The sequence below is a fragment of the Mauremys reevesii genome, linkage group 8, assembly GCF_016161935.1.
Source record: "Mauremys reevesii isolate NIE-2019 linkage group 8, ASM1616193v1, whole genome shotgun sequence".
Taxonomy (NCBI): domain Eukaryota; kingdom Metazoa; phylum Chordata; order Testudines; family Geoemydidae; genus Mauremys; species Mauremys reevesii.
In genome coordinates, this window is record NC_052630.1 from 92,837,932 (window position 1) to 92,860,927 (window position 22,996).

Sequence of the window (22,996 nt, forward strand, 5' to 3'; positions counted from 1 at the left end):
TCTCTGTCCAAAACACGTTCATTTCAAGGTGGCCATAACCCAAAAAATTGTAAGAGCACAAAGTGTTTAGCAAGAGGGATGTTATACAATGCTCCAGCCCAAATCAAACTGGTGAACACTCCAAGCAGTATATGAATGGATCAGGGTGTCTCCTTTTAAAACTCTTGGGGCCTCTTTTGGAAATGGTTGTGCGATTTTTTTGTTTGTATTCTGCTATGCATTGTTCAACGGCACCTGCATTTGGCCCCAGTAGTCACTGAGTTTCAGATGTGACTGAAACAATTGGAATCCTTGTGGATTAAAGATGCTTGTAAGTGCAAGCCCACATTTCTGCCAATATTCCTATACCCCCAGCACTACCATACCTCCCCAACCCCGTTCTAGTTGTAGTCACAGATCAGATATTTTAAAGTACTTTGAATGCCAAACACAGGCAATTAAGCTCCATAAAAAGTCTGTCTACCATCTTGTTTAATTTGATAAAGGCTCATCAGCTCATTCAATAGTCAGCTTCTGGTTAATACAACCGCACAAAATTTGCAGGACAACTGCCTGTGGTTTTTCCTATACATCTGTAACACATCACTAATTGGGTATGGAATCTCCTTGCTCTGCTGGGTCTATGCTAAATGCTATTTTTTCAGAACCCAAGGCTCAATGGACTATCCTTCTTATCCAGATACTTCTTAGTATCTGGTTTCATCAGTCTCTAAATGTCTATATCTTGGGTGCTGAATTTCCTTCCTCCCTATCTACTCCCACATGATCATACTCATTTTTATATAACAGTGTTTCCCATTTTTCCGATTGAAGCATCATTTTCTCTTGCCTTTTCATTAAAAAGGGGGGGGGAAAAGTATCACTACTACTAGCAATGGTGGTTATTCATCAAACATTTATGTTTCCTCTGGCTGGTTGGGTGGTTTAGTCCTCTGCTTGAACCAAACCTCCACCCCTTCTTTGTGATAGTCAAAGTTGCTAATAAGCAAAACTTTCATTCCTATTGGCAGAGAACAATGTTCATGTACTCATGTATAGCACCTTATATCCTAAACAAGCCCAAAGCACTTTACAGATTAAACATCAGGATCACTCATCCACCACAATGTAGTTACCACTGAACATGTCAGCAATGCTACATAAAAGTTAGTTAAGAGATGGAGCAGAGTAACTTCTCCAAGTGAAATTATGGGGAAAATTAAGGGCGACTGGACAGGATACTAAACTTTACACCATGCCTTCCTTAATAACCAGAAAGTGGACAGGACTTGTGTTTTAAGATGGAATCTTCAGTAACACAATGCTCCTCAAGACTCCACTGAGAGATAGGTTCACAGTCAACTCAGAAGGCAGCATACCGCTTGTAGAATCTCCATCATCATGTACCACTGTACCTGGGATTTTCCTTCAGAGGTATCCCATCCAAATTGTCTCCAAGAATGACCAGGTTTAAGTTAAGAGATCTAACTGATCTCAGCACATTGTATTTTTACAACATCAGCACTATTATTCATTTTAAGCAACCAAGTCTTGAGCAGGAGGCTGTTATTTAAAATAAACAGACCCCCTCAGGGAGGAATCTAGTGACACATAGCACGCAATTTTAGGAGGTCCATCATGGGATCACCTGTTTCTACAGCATGGCATCTTGCCTGCAAGGTAAAGCTTAGCAGTTTTAAAACATCTCATTGCAATTTAGTAGATCTGGTGAATGCAAATAGATCTATTAAGTTTAAATGACCATGCAAAGCTGAAAATCCCAAGCTTAAAATTTACAGACAAATGTTCTATGGTAGCACAAAGGCTACGCCCCACTCTTCGCATACTGATACCATATGTTTCAGCAATAGATCCTTCCATGAGTAGCTATAAATGGGGGAAAAAAAGAGTCTGATTTCAAGTACTTAAGTTACTAAACACAAAAAAAAGAAAACAAAAAGTAGGGAAAAGGTAGAAATATTATTGGTCACTCTTAATCAGTATAGTTAATTTATAATTAAAGTTATGTAAGTTAAGTATAAATTAGCTGACATTACATTTATACATTTCTCGGAATATCTTTTAAATCACCTGGGATATGCTTATTTATTTTATAGATGTAACATCATGAGAAGGATAGTCCATTAAAAATTAATATGCCAGAGTAATAATTTCACTCTCTCAGATCTCAATTCCTATTCTCCATCGCTAAGAGTTTTTATTAGTATTGCTTTTCAGAAGCACGAATGGGCTTGTACTATGAAGTATCAGAAAACTTACACTGGGACACAACAGATCTTTCAGGACAATAGTTTAATAGGATTCAATGTAGGATTAAACATTTATATGGATAATGAGAACACTCAGAGTCTGTCTACACAGCAAAGAAAAACCCGCAGCTGGCCGGTGCCAGCCGACTCCGGGCTCACTGCGGGTCCTGTTTCATTGCGGTGTAGACTTCCAACCCGCAGGATCACAGAGCCCGGGCTCCAGCCTGAGCCCAGAAGTCTACACAGCAATGAAACAGCCCCAGTAACCCAAGCCCTGTGAGCCTGAGTCAGCTGGCACAGGCCAGCCAGGGGTTTTTCTTTGCTGTGTAGGCATACCTTCACAACTACTGTACTGAAAACAGTGTAAAAATTACAAGCTGTCACTTTAAATCCTAAAGGTTTCCCTGGTCCTGCTTGCAGGTTAGGAGGCTCTGTAGGGAAGCATGCAATCAGGGTCTTTCAGAAGGCAGTCTGCAGAGAGCCCACCTAGAGTAGGATATGGTGAGCCTGCTTTATCTCTGGTTTTGGGTTCTTGTGCGTTATCATTCTGAATTCTAAGAAACAGTGTTATGTTGCAACCTTTCAGCGAAAGTATTTTATGTTTTTAAACAAACTTCTCTATGTGGATGCCAGGAACGTAACAGATAGATAGGGTAACAAAAATTCAGATGGAGGAATAAACTCTCTTGCTTCAGAGTATACACCAGACATTCAAGGATGAGAGTCAGAAGAAACCTTCCCATCCCCACCGCCAACCACCCATCCCAAAGGGCAGGTAGTTCCATAAATGCTTACAATGGAGTTTTCTTGCACCTTTCCTAAAGCATCTGGTAATGGCCACTATCACAGACTTCTGGTCCAACATGAAGCTAACATTACATTAGAAGGTAACAGTTTAATACCTGAAACACTGAAAGTCACAGATATGGTCTTTGTTCTTCCACAAAATCATCTTTCCTTTGCCTTGCAAAAAATGAGTTTCACTGATTTAAATTTATCATCTAAATCACTCACAGCAAAAGATGTTATAACTCAATTATCTCACGAATACCAAAACTTTAAAATTAAGTTACTGGTCACCTAAATAGACACTATTTATGCACTTTGTGCCTAAACAGTGAAAACATGTTGTAAGCAATATATTTGCCATTGTAAAGCTTGAATTTTTTCCCAATAAAACTTTAGAAGCAAACTAAATATGTAAGTGTCCAGCCCCATGTAAAGCAGTATTAACTTACAAGGGGGAAGTTTAAAGGCAGAAATGGGATTTTAGGCACCCAGTTCCATTGATTTTCAGTGAGAGTTGTGCACCTGTCATTTGTGCTTTTCAAAATCATCCCATGCAAGAGTTCTGGATAGTTTTCCAGAAGGCAAACTCAGACCACTTCTTTCCATGACTGAGGACTGTTAATTGTTTTTTAAATGAAGCGCACTCTCTCTCTCTCTCTCTCTCTGAGTGAACTCCTCATGTACTGGGAAGAGCAACACAGCTTTACAAGGCAATCCCGAACAGAAAAATAGCACAATATTTTGTAATTATAGAGCTGAGATTAAGTGGATTATTGTTTATTTAATATTAATCTGAAAGTATTTAAATCTGTAAGGATCCCAATGTTACTAATGTATTTACATTTGTGAATAAGTAAATAAAAAGCCTGTTATTAAAGCCTTCATTAATTCTGATTATATGAGAACTTAAAAGCAAATCAGTGTATTGCTGCTTTGTATAGTTTCAGGGACTCTACCGAAAAGCTGGCACTGTAACACAACACGTATCAGCAAAAATGACTAACAGGATCTACTTTCAGTAATCTTAAATCACACTGGCAAAATATGGAATTAAAGGTTTTGCATAATACTCCAAGTATTTATTTTAATCTGTTCTTGATTCATGTCTTATTGTATAAAATATAATTGATTTTTATATCACGTGACATTTATGTGCAATGATAGACTACACTTTTTTCCTTCAACCACAACGTTTAGGCAGCACTCAGATGTTTATGTTATTATGAAAAGCAATCCAGCAATTTTAATTCTTATGAGTATAGTGCTTAGAGGTTTTAAAATATCACATTGATGGATAACATTAGAAACTTAATCCTAACCTCAAAATTCTGATATTTGTTATATCCTTATTTAGGGCCAAATTCTTTACTAATGTAAGTGGGCACAGATTCAATAGAATTTTACCCAGTTACACCAGCAGAGACTTTGGCTCTTAATTACTAAGGAGCTTTAGGATCATGTCTATGTAATCAGTTCCAAAACTTTTTTTTTTTTAAACACACAAAAATTTGCTTTAAGCTATTATTGGGGTCTGAAATTCAGCTCCTTTTAATTAAGAAAAAACAATGAAAAAATTATGTGCCCCACGTACATTGGTCTAAATATTTTAAGCAGTCAAGAGACAAAATTATTTAATGTCTATTCTTATACAATACATGACATTAAAGCAATTTATTGCTTAATTAGCAGAAGAGTTAAATTGGGTTTCACATGCTGACCCCATTTGTCACTTCTGGCTTTATAACCTCACCATGGAAGTCAATTGTGGTGAAACTTGGTATCAAGGGCCCTTAAGCTGGAAAGTGAATAGTTGTGCTTTAAGGATCTGAGCCAAAGTCTATTGATCACAACAGGAGTCTTCCCATTGACTTTAATGGCCTTTGGATCAGACCCTAAAGAACCAATGGTTATTTATTTGTATTACCATGACACCTAGGAGCCCCTGTGCAAAGCACTGTACTAACAGACTCATCACAAATGTATTTTTAACTGAAGGAGGAGGGGGGAAATTGACAAAACATTTAACAAATAGCAAAAAAATGTTGTGATACTAAATGCTTTCTCACTACTCAATTATTTATAAAGTAATTCCCAGTGATTAAGAGAACCCGTAGCCTTTAAACACAAAGTTAGGAGTTAGAGTTTGATTAACTGCACTTTATTCTATCCAGTAATTAGTCTGGGTTAAAACAATGATCTACTGTATACTTTACATAGTTGGTCCAGTGTAACAGAGGAAAATTTGGCATCAAAGGAACAAATAATTTCTCCCACATTTCAAAGTCCAAGTGCCATGTCACTGTAGTATTTTATAAATATATTACCAAATCATCGTAACAATATTTACAGGAAATTTTGAGGCACAGTACAAGGGGAAAGAGGATCAGAGGTATTTTCAGTATTTATTGATATATACAGTACAAGGAATAGCATACCTGATAATCTAAAATGCTGAATCCTAAACCTTTATAGTCTTTTTCTAGTTCAATAACTTTCACATCAGGAGACCATAATGCTAGTTCACCATCTCCTTCCTCTTCAGGATGAAGGTCTACTTCTGGTTTCATCTGAAAAATAAAATATCTGCTGCAAATACTATCCCTGTTTTTAGTTCCGGATGGAAGTTTATTCATTCAATATTCCTCCTACATTAACGGTTCATCCAAGATGGAACTCATCTGAAATATTATATATCCTTTTTCTCTAATTCTATCCAGACTAGGCTCCTGATCTTGCAAACATTTATGCATTTACCACAGGAAGTCCCATTGTTACTACTCCCAACAGCAAAGCTAAACATGTCCATCAGGGCCTAACACCACACACAAATACCGAGATGTAATTATATAACGTTAAGGATTATTTCTAATTACACTAATGGCACTAACCTTTTATATGTCAATGGACTTCGGCCATCCCATTAGATGCATAAAAGGAAAAATAAATTTCTCAACACAAGGATTTAACCACCACATGAGGGAAAGCCCATGAAAAGATAGAACGTCCTGAGGATTTTAAGTATTAGAATCTTAATCAATCCCAAATTGCGACTATGTGAGTACATGATTTTGAAAAACATTTTTTTTTCATTTTTGCTTTAACATTTGAACTCTGGAAGAGAGAGAAACACAAATCCCTCTGAAAAATAATTGACTTCACAAGTGTATTTCAAAAAGTTTTGGAAAAAAAATCATCCCTTGTCTAAGATAAAATACAGATTACAAATTTTACTGCTATTGCATCATTTGTTGCAGAGGGAAACAATATTGCAAATGTAAAAGAAAAAAAAAGGAAGTCCGCAGGCAAGTACTATGATCTCTGCAAAGTTTGAATGGAAATTGTCATCAGGAAACTTGAGGACCTTCCATTATTAACATAGCAATAATTTAATTTCAGCTCATTATGTAAGCATGCATGTATCACAAACCATCACCACTGGCCAAAAGGGATAAAGAAGCTATAATCACAGACTTCGCTTCTTGCTCCCTAGATCAGAAGAAAGTAGAATTATTGTAGAGGTGGATTTAAGGAGCAAGAGAGTCTTTGGGTCATTCAATCAGTATCAACTGTTGGCAAATGCACTTAACTGGTGTCATACGGATGAAAAATATTCATTAAAAGGCAAAAGTCAAGTAGTAAGGAAGAAGGAGTTCTATAGCAATAGAAGGGACCATTCTAAATGGCACATGGTTCCTCTTTGTGCCTCCACTATTGAACAGAATATCCATAGTACTGGCCAACCTATCCTCCTAGGAAGGCCATCCTACCAAGCAGAATCTAAAACAGGGAGAAGGGGCAACCAGGAGCACACATTTTATAATGGAAGAATGTTACAAGATTCAACACTTAATTTGGGATTTTTAAGGCTTCTACCATGGAAATAAGTGCTAAGGCTCCTGTTTTCTCAGTTTTGCATAAAAACTTGATTTGCAAGATGGAAGTAATCAGCTAATGGGAACAAGGCTTAGATTTAGTATAATTCAAAGCTCCTGCTCACTTATTAAGCTGAAGAATGATGTATGTGATGTACATAGTCAGTATGCTAGCTTAGTGATTTACATACCTTGTATTTATAGTACAATGAAGTTTTTAAGTGACCTACCTGAGTAAACCACATTAAAGTTGTGAACATGAAATATCTTTCACTGAAAACACATTACCTAAAATACTGTCATAGCCCAGGAACATGAAAAAGTCAAAGCATCACTCAAAATCCAGACACCTTCTAGTCAAGTATAAATGACAACAATTTCAAGTGTTCCTGGGTCTCTGTTGAACACTTTGTGCTTGAGCCTTAAAGAGAAAATGTCACTAAATCAGTTAGATTTGTTATTGTTTGATGAAATGTAACTTTCACATGCAGATTCACAGTGTTCTATTTAAGTTCCAGAATATCTCACCATGGTTCGTTTCAACCCACCCGAAGACTTGGGCTATTCTGTCACTACTACACTAATGAAAGCCAAGTCCTGCTCTCATTAAGTTAATGAGTTTGGCACTACCAAAAGCTACCGTGGCACATTGTGTTTATGTATATAAAAGCACAAATGCCACAATGCTCCAAACTTTCCTACCCGATCTCGTGTTCATACTGTGGAAGTAGAGAAAGACTTTAAAAAGATGTTGAGTCTCCTAGGAAAGTCATCTGGTGTATGAGGAAGAAAATGGTATCAGAACTGTATGTGTGGCTTGTTCAAACCATTATGTAGATGCAAGGTCAACAATCAGAACTTCTAGTGGTGAAACAGACAAACTATTGGTAAAGGTGGGAGTGTGTCAGGGATCAGCACTGAGCCCTTTCTTGTTTATACCCCCACAAGGAACATACAGACAGAGCACTTTGGTGCATGTTGTTTGCAGATTATATCATTCTATACACTGAGAAGAAAAATAGTTTACAAGAGGATAAAATGAGAGATGTGTTGGAGAGCCAGGGGCTCAGAATAATCAGAGAAAGAGAACATGGTATGTAATTTCAATTATATGAACACTGTTGAATTATCCTTCAAACTAGACACGCAGTCAATACTGAAAATGCAAAGTCTCAAGTATCTGTGGGTCCAGAACCTGAGAAAACAGAGGATTAAATAAAAGAGTGAAGATAATGAATGCTTGGCTCAAAAGGAGAGAGATAAGTGGTGCAGGGTGTGAAAGGAAGATACAAGTAAGCGTAAATGGGAAAGTCTGTAAAACTGTGGTCCATCCAGTTTTCAAGTGTGCTGCTGAGTGTTGGGTAACAAAGAAGAAACATGAACAAATGATGTTGCACAGAAATACGAATTTGGAAATAGACGAGTGGTGTAAGCAAGAGAGACCAAGTGAGGAATGTGTATGCTAGAGATATGCTCAGAGTAACACCCCCTAAATGCAAAAAACGTGAGTACAGGCTCAAATGGTGTGAGCATATAAACCACAGTCCTGCAAACTGTGAGTAAGAGACTCCAATATACCAAGACTGAATGAAAAAAAGAGAGAGGCCAGCCCAAGAAGTGGTAGGACGGCATAAAGGAAGACATGTTAGCCTGTGGTATGATAGAGCATATGTAGGGCCCTACCAAATTCACAGTCAATTTTGGTCAATTTTGCAGTCATAGGATTTAAAAAATAATAAATGTCACTGTTTCAGATACTAAAATCTGAAATTTCAGAGTATTGTAACTGTGGGGCCCGCAATCCCAAAGGGGGCAATGGTGGGGGAAGGTGTCGCAAGGCTATTGTAGTTGCGGGGTGGGCGGGGGCGAAATCGCAGTGTTGCCACTCTTACATTTGTGCTATTGCTGGGGATGGTGGCGCTGTTTTCAGAGCTGGGCTGCTGGAGAACACTTTGTGGGTGGACAGGGCCAGCCTTATGGGTGGACGACCACCCAGGGCACCATGGTTGGGGGCAGGTTTCCATGGTCACCCACCCACCCACCCCAAGACCCCTTTAATCCCCGAGTGCTGACCCGGAGCCAAGGAGGGGAAGGGCTGGGGGCACCTTGTCTGAGGGCTGCTACCATATGCCGCACTCCAGCTGCTGGTCCTGGCCGGGTTGGTGAGGGACAGGACTTCCTCTTCCCCTGCAGGGGCCCTTCCCAAGGCTGGTTCAGACCCATCTCCAGGAACCTCCCCTGGGTGCAGAATGTTCTGCGGCTGCTTGCTGGGACCCCAGCTCCGAAGGCAGCGCTGCCAGCAGCAGTGCAGAAATAAGCGTGGCATGATATGGTATTGCCACCTTTACTTCTGCGCTGTTGCTGCCTATGGCACTGCCTTCAGAGCTGGGTGGCCGACATCCACCACTCTCCAACTGCCCAGCTCTGAAGGCAACGCAGAAGTAAAGGTGACAATACTGTGACCCCCCCCTTACAATAGCCTTGTGACCCTCCTGCAAACTCCCTTTTGCACTGGGGCCCCCAGTTTGAGATATGCTGGTCTCCCCCGTGAAATCTGTATAGTACAGGATAAAAGTACACAAAAGACCAGATTTCATGGGGGAGACCAGATTTCACTGTCCATGACGCATTTTTCACAACCATGAATTTGGTAGGCCCCTAAGCATATGGCATTGAACAGAACACTTTGGAGGGAGAGAACTCACAGAGTGGACACCATTTGATGGGATTAATGCAAGGAAGAAGAAAGAAAAGGACTCTGAAAGATGTTTGAAAAACCACATAGGACATCGGACATAGCAAAGCAATTTGAACAAATCAACAACTTCTGACAAATCAAACAATCAGTGCTGAATCCTATCATCTGGTTGTATGATGATATCAGAGCTGTGTGGTTTATCTTACTGGGATTGGAAACACCACTGGACAGGAACCAGATGTTACCTTTCATGTTTCCAACAGCACGAAGCACATGGATAACCCTCAGGAAATAATACAATGAGCTTTTGTTAAAGATTAGAAGTGATGACCCTACATAAGTTCAAAGTAAATCCCTCTTACTGAGCTGGTTTCTCATGTTTTTTAATCTGCTTGGCATTTCCATGTGAAACAGTGATGAGATGTAAAGACCATTTTGCAAGAGAGTTGGGTACAAAGAGCTGATGTACATATCCACGCAAAACGTATTTCAGACATTTTTGTTTTAAAGAGCTGAAATTGGTTGAAGCAAACAAGAGGAAAGCCAAAACACTGTCTTTAGAAAGTTAGTGAACTTCTGTTCAGCTGAGCTACACAATCTCTTATCGCTACCTTTGGCTCCGGAGATGAAACCTCGATGGTGCTGAGCTCATCCACAAAGGATTCGCCGCCATCGTCGAACAGGCGCCGACAACAAACCAGAGTGAACGGAGGCGGCACTTCTTTCAGAAAAGAAACTGCCTCACGGCGGGATTTTCCATAAAGCTGAACTCCATTTACCTAGGCAGAAAAGAGAAAACACGCACCACCATTCAGATATTTAAAAGGATATTGATCAGGTTCTGCAATAAAAATATTCTCTCATTTACTTTAAACCATTACACTATATGCAATAATTGTCCTCCCCAACTGTATATAAAGGTCTAATTTCATTGAGGGATTCCAGTGAAGCTTGAGTGGTTTAGTTAATGTACCCCCTAAAATATACATAAATTACTGTAAGACTGTTATTCCATCTCCGGATTCTGGTGACTTTATTGTTATTACATAGTGGTGATCCATGTCTTCTGTTTTATTCAGCTTCCCTTCATTCATTTCCTGCCCTCTGTGTTTCTAGTCCCAACACCTCCTACAGCAGGCATTTTGGTCTTAATCCCTTCACTATGGTAGTCATTCTTTCTGGGTTCCTTCCAGGTAAGTTATTCGCAGCCTCCCCAAATGCACAGACAGGAAAACTGATTTCAGCAGTACTTGACTCTAGTTTAAAGTGCTTTTAGAAATTAGTCCTAATGTCAGAACGTTTTATTTATTAAGCACTTTTCAGTGCCTGTATAAACTGCTGGCTTGACAGCCCACATGACTGAAGTGCTCTTTTCATCAACAGGCATCCCACTGGCAATGCAAACTCCTGCACACTGACCCACCCACGTGTCTGAATTACATTCTACATGGGCCAGGTTGAGAGTGTTATTCATTCTCCATGTCCCAGTCAATCCATGGTTTCTCTGCCAACAAGGATACCAGTTAGGATCAATGATGAAGCCAAAGTAGAGCTGGTTGGAAATCCCAAAACATTCTGGGGAGGCAATTGGTGTGCTGGCATAAAAAAATTGAGTTTGAGGAAATATTTCACCAAAAATTCAAAATTCGGAAGATTTTGAGCAGTTCTAAATCAAATGCACCAAGTCCAAACTTCAACAACTGTTGCGGCTTTAAAAAAATAGTCAAATGGATGAGATGAGCTAGATCCTTGAGAGAATATACACAAATGCTTTACACAATAAAAAGAAAAAGCAATTACAATAAGCAATTCAGCAGAAAGTCCTGACAAGTTAAGCCTTATCATCCCATAAACTTTATCTGCTCAGTGATAACGGAATACCGCAAGGCAATCGCTAATGATTTTTACAACCACAGATGGTGGTTATGTGAAATATTCCCTTCAAAGTGGCTTACTGCAATAATATTCCTCCCCCCTCCTCTTTTTTAAGAAACCTAAATATGAAGAGTTTTCCACCCTCCCTCAACTTAACAGTTGGTAGTGTCCACACATAAAGAAGATATCTAGGTTTTACACTTGGTTGCATTGTAAAAATATTACATATACAAAGAATGCAGAATTTCACCAAGTGTCAGTGGCCTGACAAAACACCCTGATTCTACACCTACCAGGTAGTGCATATGTCTACTGAAGTCAAGTTCTGCCCAATGTCATTTCCTGTATCTCCATCCCTGTGGATGTGATCTAGGTTGGTTTGGTTAAGATTACATGCCCCATACCATATCATATACCTATCTTCCAGAGTCATCACTTTTCCTTAGATAAGCTCAATTCTTCCTCCTTTGCTTTGTGTTTATGTAGTTTAAATATGGGTTATGCTGTTTAAGAACCTACCATTTTCCTCTCAACTTTGTAACACAATTGAGGAGATAATCTAGAGCAGGGTTTCTCAAACTTCACTGCACCGCGACCCCCTTCTGACAACAAAAATTACGACATGACCCCAGCAGCAAGGACCAAAGCTTGAGCCCACTCGAGTCCCGCCGCCCCGGCTGGGGTGGGGGTGGAGAGGGGCGAAGCCAAAGCTCAAGGGCTTCAGACCCAGGCAGAGTGCCTGTAACCTGAGCCCTGCCACCCAGGGCTGAAGCCCTCTGGCTTCGGCCTCAGGTGGTTGGACTCAGGCTTCGGCTTTGGCCTTGGCAAGTCTACCGCCAGCCCTGGTGATCCCATTAAAACAGGGTCATAACCCATTTTGGGGTCTCGACCCAGTTTGAGAACCACTGATCTAGAGTTATACAGTCAGCAGAGCTTGTCAGGAATTTTCCCACCAAATATTTTTTATTGGGAAATGCTGATTTATGAAACAGAAGCTGGTCACAGACGCATCTCTGTTTCAACAAAACTTTCATCACAAAGGTTTCTCAGCTCAAGAGAGAGACATGCCTCAGAATAGCCAATGGCCCAGTGACAAAGGCACTCAGCTGGGACATGGAAGACCCAGGATCAAGTCCCTACTCTGCCTGATTCAGAGCAGGGACTTTAATCTGAGGCTCCCCTATCCCAGGTGAATGTCCTAACTATGAGGCAATGGAGTCAATGTCTTTATCTTGGCCTAACAATTATTTATATGAAGCAGAACAATTTCAACAGGAGAGAGACAGACACACACAGAGCCTGGAGTTATGTCTACATTACAGCAGCGTGTAGAGTACAGACGCTGCAAGACCAACCAGTGCAGTGTAGCAGTGCAGTAAGTGGCAATGTAGACAGGAGGCAGTGCTTAGGCGAATAGTGTGCTCTATATGCCTGAATCTCCAGGGTATATACCCTACTTGGCTCTTTACATGCCTAAGCAGTGCCTCCCACGTCTGCACTGTCATTTTTAGCAGGGTAGCATCCTGCTTCTAGAGCCTTTCCCCATTGCCTTCCCCTGCTGTATGGAGCTACATGTGTAATGCCTGTACTTTACATGCTGCCATAAGCACAAGCATCACCTAACTCTATGGCGCTGTTTGGCAAAAACTCATGAGAAAGGCTTCGTTTTCATTCCACATCAGAACGAAACCGCAAGTCGAAACCCTGATGTTTGTTGTGAACTGGAATTCTTGTTTTCCTGCCCTCTAAAACGGCAGATGTTTTCAACGAGCTCTAGGAACTGTAATCCAGCATTGCCGTGACTGCTGAGCTATTAGGCTAAACCGTTAATTAATTATTTAAACAAAAATATCAGTGCAAAGTTGTTGTTGTTTTAAAATGCATTTGGAGTGCTAGTGTGGTGGGAAGTTATCATCTCTCAGTGTTCTGTGATTGATGGACAAGGGCTACTCTATGTCCACCAGCAGACTTGGGGACTCCCTCGCTGCTCTCTTATAGCTGCTGGAGATCAATCTCTAAGCAGGAAGGGTGCCAGATGCCCCATCCACTGATCACTCCATACTAGCCATTCCACTGAATGACAGTAATGGAGGTTTTAGAACAAAACAGATTGGGAGACTGACAAGGAGGCAATGGACACCATGAAAACAACACAAGAAAATCAGTGAAAACAGGAATTTTTTGTAAGTACTATGATTTCTATCAAATAGATCTTTATAAATGTTTAAACTTGCTATACATTTAAAAATGTATCTCCCTCATTAATTATTAATCCAAACTATTTCCAGTTGTTATATCAGCACCTGTGTAATGCTGTTCGCTTTAGTTAAGGGACTGTCATAATTTCCATTACAAGCCCCTATTTACGAGGATTTATAGCTTGGCTGTAAAAACATACTCTAGGTTGAAACTTGGCATATATAGTTTTAGTCCTAGAGCCCAGTTTTGTTTCAGTTGTTTTTTAAGCTGGGGGGGAGGGGGGTGTTAAAAATTATAAAATTCACTAGCGCTGGTCATACTTGTGGACTTGTGTAAACTGAAACAATTCTTCTTTATTATTTATACAATAACATTTTTCCAGAGTGTGGGGTTTTTTTTGCTTTTAGTATTCAAATTTTTGTTTAATGGCCAAGATATTTAAATAACATTTTCAACATTCCATTAACCCTGTCATGTGGAAATCCAGATTTCCTCTGTTAAGCAATAATACAAGAACATGCATTAGTTCTCAGTGATAGAAGTAGGCCTTTTTGGTGCTAAAGGGTTAATAATGACCAGAGCCCAGGCCACCTGAGCCCTGGACCAAATATGAACTAATCTAGCAAAGACCCTGATCCTTTTCTCATTGAAGTCAGTGGGACTTTGTTCTTTGCTGCCACTAGAAGGTGGTGCAGATTCAAAATGTCCAGTAAAGCTTAATTTAAGAAGTCTATTACTCTCACCCCTACACGTCCCCACCCTACATAGAGTTAATTTTTTCGTGTCTTAATAAAGAAACAGCAAAAAAAAATCAATTGAAAAAAATTACTGTTTTATCCTTGATATCCTGCCATTAAAATATTTATATGTATTTCTCCAAAGTAAACAGGTCCTCATTCTGGTCTGATCACACCAAAACAGCACAAGCCACACCCCAATACTTACTCTGTGCAGATTAATCATTAACACACTCTGCTTGCTCATACACACAAGTTTTGTCTTTGAATTCAATATCCAAGTTCCAGAGAGTGAAAGGAATAACAAAAACCATCACTGCAATGTGACTGGCTGCTTGTGGGGTTTTTGGGAGTGGTTAATACTCGGAAAGAGAGGTTACCAACCACAGAAATGCAAAAGTTAATTATTCCAAGGGCTTTTACCGGAGGATCAACCCTGCGGAGATCGATGCATCGCGGTCGATTTAGTGGGTCTAGTGAAGACCCGCTAAATCAACCGCCAATCGCTCTCCCGTCAACTTCTGTACTCCACCTGCTAGAGAAGAGTAAGGGAAGTCGACAGGAGAGCGTCTCCTATCGATGTTGCATAGTGTGGACCCCACCACGGTAAGTAGATCTAAGCTACGTCGATTTGAGTTATGCTATTCACGTAACTCAAATTGTGTAGCTTAGATCGACTTTTCCCTTTAGCGTGGACGAGGCCAAAGACTTTAAATTCACGTACAATAGATAAAAAGTATGCCTAATACAAACATCATCACTGCACTCATCTCCTTAGTATCTGAGCACTTCACAAATCATTACATAAACCTGACAAGACCCTTGGCAAGGTAGGGTAGCATTATTTTCCCATTTACCAATGGCAAGACTAAGGCACAAAACAATTTACTGACTTGTTCCTAATCTTACAAGAAGCCTGTGGCAGAGCCAGAATAGTACAGAACCCAGCTTTTCTGACTCCTAACCCCATGCTCCTCCTACTCATTGATTGTTTAAAAGATACTACTGTGCACATGCATTAGCCAGCCTAAAATGCCATAAAAGCATATTTTAAAGAGTCTGAGCAGAAAGAACAAACACTTCATTTCTAGTTCTGTGGACTTTACCTCTAGAAGTTCATCCTCCAGTTGCAGTAGGCCAAGCATAGCAATTGGACCATCTGGAGCAATTGAAGATATGTAGTGATGTCCATCAAATGTATCGAGTTCAACTCCTAATCTCAAAGTGTGGAGAGGCAATAGCTGCAAAAAAATAAGCAGTGCCTATGTTTACAAACATGTATTCCTATATGTAACAAATGCATTCAACTTTCAATAACTGACCAATTCAAATTAAACTAGCTGCACATTAGCATATTTAAATCCTAACTCTGACATAACTAGTGTTGCATCACATAAATTTTGCTAATTTTTCTATTCAATTTGATTGCTGTTTTTCCCTTGCACAGTCCGTCTTTCGGAAAAACGTACATCCCTATCTTCTTCTCAAAAATATCACTACAGTGATAAACTGGAAAAAAAAAAAACAGAAGAGAGGTGGATGTATAAGACCACCCCTAAAAAAAGCACCTGACATCTACCCTCTGTCTAAAACTTGAGTTACTCTCCACTAAAGGCATGTCCAAAAGAGGAAGATCTTACTTGTGACAGCCTCAGGGTAAAGGCACCTGTATTCCCCCTCCATGGTTAATCAAGGGCACTCTCTTTAGGCTTACAGCTCCCAGTCATCACCTCTCCTAGACAGAGATCCATGTCCCACTCCCTCTTGATCAGGGATTTTAAGGCTATACAACTCCTTGCCTTCCACTGTGATATGCCCAGCAAGCCAGATTGCCTAAAAAGGCTAGCGTCTGTGCTTTGCTTTCTCTCCAAGGGCTACGGACAGTTTACTGCCCAAAGTTATAAGTCACCATACAACTTCTAAGCAACCACATTTATTCATAAAGGTAAAGGCATTACAGAGAAAAACATTAAAAACAATAAAAGTTCTTACATATATGCTAAAAAAATTATGAGAGGTCACCCAACTCCAGCCTAGAGCTCTGATATGTTTTAGTCCTTCAAAACCAACCACTGGGTTTCCCCCGGTACAAGTTCATATCAGTCTTGAATCCAGAACCAAAACCCAGGCTGGGTAGATCTGCTATTTCTTTATACAGCTTGGCCCTTTGGTCTTGGCACTCCGTAACAGGTAATCAGCAGACAAGACCCTTGCCTCAGAGCATAGCTTCATAACTCTAGGTTTTTGCATTACCAGAGTTGGAGAATTTGCATTAACCTCTCCTGAGGTATTCCCCAGGAAATCCATGTAACACTTATTGTCCCAAAAGTCCATACTTGTCTGACATATTTTCAGTAGTCTTTTAAACTTCCAGGTTTTCTGTCAGTCACATCTCTCCCCCTAAAGAGATGACATACAATCCCAGTCCACAATAGTACATAAACTTAATAAAGTCCTTCAAGAGTATTGCAGGAAATTGCCACATCTGTCACAGGATCATAATCACTATTTTAGAGGAAGCCAATAAAACCTAACCATACAATCAGTCATCTCATTTCTTGATGACATTTGTATCAGTCTTTGGGGCAGGGAACATCTCCCTGGAGCATCTTTTTCAAATAGTTGCTATCACTTGTATCCATATTTCCACAAGGAATTTCATTGATTTTGTGCTGGCCATTTCCCTAGGGACAACCTTAATACTGTATTCCTCTCTAGTAAAACTCCACATAGCAAATATCTGCAACCATTAGGAAAACTTTCTGAGCAGGCTAGCTGAGGCTCAGTCCAGACAAGCTAGCAGGCTGTGAAGAAACAAAGAAGATAGCAGAGATAATATCTGTTCCCTGTTTTTAGGAACTTTGCCTGCCTTCTCTCACTCGAGTTCACAATTTGGTGGTCTTGCTGGTACCCAGCTGCTTCTGGACAGATGCCCATTTAGGCTCTGATACTGCAGTCAATGTGACTCCGTACAGTAGTAAGAGTCCATACTTGCAAATCCCTTACGGCATTATGACCTTACCTAGCAAAAAGTTTCTTGTAGTCAGTGTGACACACTGCTACATAGTCTGCAGTGGTCTCCAGGTATTATTCAAGGTGCCACTCTTGCTTCTCTCCAACTCCTATTCCAATAGCTGGCATCAGCTAAAGCACTGAAGCCAGCAGCTCCCAGATTTAGAAGTGAGGGGCCCTAGATTCTTGAAAGTCATGCTCCCCACTTGCCCGACAGAGTCTGAGGAGATTTAGGACACTCTGCATGGCCTGTTTTCCTATGTAGGGTTTTTTGGGTTTGGGTTTTTCTTCTTTCAGAAAAGGCATGTGAAGGAATTCAGACCCAGTATACATAAGCAGCATTGGCAGCAAGTGGCAGTATTTCTCCGAGAGATGAGCTAGAGCCAGGGCCAGCTCCAGCTTTTCTGCCGCCCCAAGTGGCAAAAAAAATAAAATAAAATAAATTTAAAAAAAAAGTGGTAGCGCAATCGCACCGCTCCACTCTTCGGTGGCAATTCAGAGGCACGTCATTCGCTCCGAGAGGGACTGAGGGACCCGCCACCGAATTGCCGCTGAAGATCCGGACGTGCTGCCCCAATAGCGGCTGGAGGGCCGCCCCTTGATATTGGCTGCCCCAAGCACCTGCTTCTTTAGTTGGTGTCTGGAGCCGGCCCTGGCTAGAGCCAACACTGGAACTCCCCCATATTTCAGACATATTCATCTCTAGAGTTTTGGTTCATGCCCATCTCAAAAAAAGAGAAAATGAAATAAGATTCCAAACCTTTGAGTATTTCTGGAGCTCAGCATCATCTGTAATTGGCATGTCCACACGAACCACCTAAAAATTGTACACCATGACAATTAAATACTACTAGTATACAAACTTTAATAGAGTGCTGAATTATAGTAGAGGACTGATTATAAGAACTACTGACAGTAAAATATGGGGACAAGAAAATTATGCTTTTTAATTTTTAATGCATGTCTTGGTCCAGTTTGGTGCTTTAGGGTTATCACCACAAGCTATCAAAATCACATAGCCGGGGACTGGATCTAAATTCCACACTCAGTAACCAGCCCCTCACCTCAGAAAGACTTGGTGGCTGATAAAGTGATCAGAAAGGGCTCAATCCTTCAAACTCTTAGTAGTCCTATAGATTTAAATGGAGCTGTGTGTGTGGCTGTAAGGACTATGTAAGGGTTTGCATTATCAGGCTCAAATCAAATTGTGTGCCATGGTAAAGCGAGATTTTGCAAAATGGAAGAGAGGCATAGGCAAAGGAAGAAAACAAAAACTTTGAAAAAGGTGCTGGTCAACCATGACCTTTTATTATTCAGATGGGCCAAATTTTGACATTTTCACCATCACAACCACATTTGCTACAATGAAAGGAAAATTTGTCTCACTGAGCTTCATGAACCAGCTTTACTTCCCATACATATATTGGAAAATGGGATGGTGCTAAAGAAAGTAATGTCAGGCTCTGGCAGTGCAAGGATGGGGATATCTAGCAGTTGGCATGGGTAACTAGATTTATTGAATCAAAACACAGTCTTATATGGACTTCAAAGTTCTTAACGGAGCACTAATGGGTTGCAGAGAAGGGAGCTCCTCCAGACACCTCTTAATGCTAGTTTAAATCTTCCAACAAGACATTTGGAGTGATAGTTCTGCCAAACAGTAAAAATAAGAGTCTCTGAATCAAGTGGACATGTATTGCAAAGATAAACAATTTTTTTAAGGTCATCAGAAAAGGATGTTGGCTTGAATGTTTTATTTAAAAATGTACTCAGTTAGCAGTCTTAAAAAGCAGTAATGAATACAAAAAAAACCTAGTCATTCCCCCTGTGATGATTCGTATTTAGAAATGTAATCAATCTCTTCCTTGACAATTCTCTAATAAGAGGTGAAGAAAAATCTAAAGTGCAGTTAGCACCACAAAATTACCCCTACCTAACTTGAACTACTTCCTTTTCTCCCAAATACATTTGATAATCATTCTTCTAATAAAAATGTAAGATTCATTATGAAACATACAACTCATATCCTGAGCCTTTTCTAAGTGTACAATAAAACAAACAGATCATAAAAACAATCATAAAAATGCCAAATATTTTAAGTGGCTGATATGTTACAAATTAAAAAATGAGGTTGATTTAAAAAAAACAACCAAAACATTACTCACACTTATGCAATAGTACAGACAAACAGAACAAAAATGTGTTAATTATAACATCTCTATATTTCATCCTTGAATGTTCAGGGAAAACAAAAAATGCTACTCTACTGATCTGTTCCAACCCCTGAGCAGCTTGTAAAGTTAAGCTCACAGCGTTGCAATTTAAAGAAACATAAATGAGTGTACTTTATTGAAGGATAACATACCATGACTTCATAATCAGGTCCCAGCAGTTTTCCCCACTTGGATTTCAACTCCTTTTCTGGAGAGTCTGAGTCTCTTCCTAAAATATAAGAGTGAATGTTAAATTTACTAAACCCTGCCAAGTACATTTACTTCAATAAAGATGCAGCTTAAATAAAAGATTATGAGGAATGATCAGAAGAATAAAAATACATTAATTTGGGTCTATCAAGCAGTGCAAATCAGAATAGACTTTTTCAAGAAAACAATGCAAATGTCAGCTACTGCTGAAGTGAAATTTATTCAGTTGAGAAGCATAAAAGGTGATGGTTGCATTGATGAGATGTGAGTTCTGTACCGTTTAATACCGTAAATAAATCACTCTTAGGTTGCAAAGCAAATTTCACATGGCTTTATAATTTGTTGCTGTTTAAACATTCACCACTACAGAGCAGTGCTACCCCCCTTCCCCCACCAACCCCTTTTGAGAAGTAAACACCTGACAAGACATTGCCGTTATCAAGGGACTGCATCAGCACAATGCAGCGGCAGACTTTATTTATACATTTGGCAGGTATAAAGGCTTGTCTGGTTTAATTAGGCCAGTGAGTAACATGAGCTTTAATATAAGCTCCAGTTCTAAACCAGTCTTCCGTGGGAACTTGGCTATCTTGACATTTATATCTTTTCAGCTTTCTTACTTATGCAACCAAGGCAGTATTATAGTCATGTAAGACAATTTGACAGGGCTAGACAGCATAAAATGACTGGCTGCCCTGCATTTGACCTCATCCAGAAGCTCAGCACACATATAAAGTTCCTAGCCTAAGTAATGTTGAGCTGGTAAGAGAGTCAAACTTTAAAGCAAAATTTCAACTAGCAGCAGCAACTGGAGAATGAATTTACTGAAAACTATTTTTAAATGGCCATAATATTGTCACAAGTCTGGACAAATAACAGAACACTGGTATGACTGACATGTCATCTTACCGGAATCGGAATGCAAATCACAACAGCAGTTCTTTTCAGTCTTCAAGTGCGTGCATGTCATTTTGAATGTTGAATGTTTTGTTAAACCGTTAAACAAAATACCTTAGGAGTTGGAAGCCTAACTCCCATCAAAAGTCAAGAGGAATTGGGTGCCTTTGAAAATCTCCCCTTCACTTTTCAATATTAAAGGACAGAACTAACAAATCAGACTTGAAACACAATCCTCATTACATTGCTTTATTACTTGGAATTTTAAGCTATTCAATTATTTCAGTAACAATGGAAGAATCAAACAGCAACAGTTAAAAACAAAGGCTCGGAGTTATTTGCATTACAATGGAACACCCCCAAGAGATCAGGTCTCTATGCTAATTATTTTTCCCTCCCAGTGTTGAGCCCAATGTAGCTTTAGATTCCTACCAACCACTTTCTGTCACACCAGATAGCCAAGTTTACCTCAACTGCCTAACCAGAATTTCTCTGTATAGAATCAAGCAGCTCAGATTCCAATTTGAAGTCTCCATTGTACATATATATCTGACCTCAGACTCAAGAGATGCAAGCACAGAAGGATTTCAGGTCAGATTTAGTCAGTTCATTGTTTCTTTATTGAACTATATCAAGAATTAAGCCTGCAATAGATTCTTTAGAGATAGGCTTCTATAGTTACACTACAGATTCGTCAAAGAACACAGTCTTTTTTAACTGGGTCTACGTTGAAGTCCCCTGAACTCATGAAATATGGGATAAGTATTGTTCTCTTTAACTATTAAATGTAGGTTTCTGTCAATAGATGCTCTTCTTCAGCACCACTTTGCTTCATTATCAGGTACAGACTGATCACCATGTTTACCTCCCGGCTGCTTCAAGCATGAACCATAATTCCACAAACACAAAAATATTCACTTACTATCATGCATCTTGCAAACAAATGCCTACCCTTGCCAATTTGCCTGGACATCCAGACAATCCTTCCAACTCAGAGGAATACCAAGGAGTGTCTGAGTTCCTACTCCAGTCCACCCTCTGGGCTGGGCACCAGCGTTCACCTGCGCCTCTGCTCTGCTCCATCCAGGTATTTTTCTACTCCAGTTCCAGTCATAAGAGGCTCAGCCCTCTGGCAGAGCCCCAACTAGTTTGCCACTTCCAGGGTTGTCAATGAACAAAGAGAATTAACACCAATGAACTATTCCACAACTGTGGTAAAGCTCTCTTTCTTCAGGAGCCCTTGTCAAGTTGTGGCTCCCAACTAAATTGGCAGGCGAATACAGAGGAATAGTGCTCTCAAAAGGTGAAGCAGGCCCTTCCATCCTTCAGGGTGGGACTACCACGCTGTGGCCATCCAAGAACCTCCTGTCTACCCTCAACTGAGCTGGGCTTCCCCATTTTGAGCTCCTCCCTCCATGTTTGACATCTCTCACAGGTGTGGTGGGATGGAGCCACTGAGCCCACATCAGCTCATTAACCCTATAATGTTGCCTAATGTGTGGTTTGTATACCCCATCATACACCCTCCCCTTCAAGATGGCATCCGAGGAACCAGGCCAGCTGTCTATGCCCTCTATCCCTCAGGAAAAAAACCAAAATACACTTTTTGGTGAGCCTTTCCAGCTCTATGCTGTAATTGAAAGGCATATGACTAGAGAGACAGGTACCAGTGCATAAGGCAGGGATTCGTGTCTTTCACAGCAATTAACCCCCTCAAAGGGGCACGATTGGTGTCCAGCTTCAGTGGGTTTCCCAGGATGTAATATCAGAAAGAATCCACAGCCCATTTCACCACCAGGGTTTCTTTTACTATCCCGAGGGAATAGCTTGTGGCTAAAAAATAGCATGGGAATGTTTCTCTCCATTTACTTCTTGGGATATGATTGCCCCGAGGCCTACTTCCGACACATTGGTCTGCAAAATAAGTTCTTTCGAAAACAGAGCAGGGTGTTTTCTGTTTGGGATGAACTGGACAGGCTCTTTACACAAGTGGCCTTTTCATTTTTTTAATGCTTTTTTGCGGACATCAGGCTACCAAACTTTCCAGGGACAGCTGTCCTTAATCAGGTCCATGAGGGATGCCGCTATCATGGAAAACCCTAGCACAAACCAGCAGTAATAACCGGCGAGCCCTAAGCATCTCCAGACCTGTTTTTTGTGGGCAAGTTTGGGCAGGCTTTTAAGGCCTGGACTTTGTCTATAGGGATTGGACCTGACCTTTCCCCACAGGATATGCCAGTTAGAT

At 40.2% G+C, this 22,996-nt stretch overlaps 1 protein-coding gene across 10 annotated transcripts in view; it reads right to left on the reverse strand.

Annotated features, from left to right (window-relative positions):
• Window positions 1–22,996, reverse strand: part of PATJ (PATJ crumbs cell polarity complex component) — a 207,016-nt gene that overhangs the window by 151,208 nt on the left and 32,812 nt on the right. For all 10 annotated transcript variants that reach the window (XM_039485476.1, XM_039485484.1, XM_039485474.1 and 7 more), the window contains exons 13-17: window positions 19,797–19,873; window positions 18,192–18,248; window positions 15,526–15,660; window positions 10,220–10,387; window positions 5,474–5,605 (exon numbers count right to left, since the gene is read on the reverse strand). In XM_039485476.1, coding sequence (XP_039341410.1) covers window positions 5,474–5,605; window positions 10,220–10,387; window positions 15,526–15,660; window positions 18,192–18,248; window positions 19,797–19,873 — 569 coding nt within the window. The remainder of the gene's footprint in view (window positions 1–5,473; window positions 5,606–10,219; window positions 10,388–15,525; window positions 15,661–18,191; window positions 18,249–19,796; window positions 19,874–22,996) is intronic.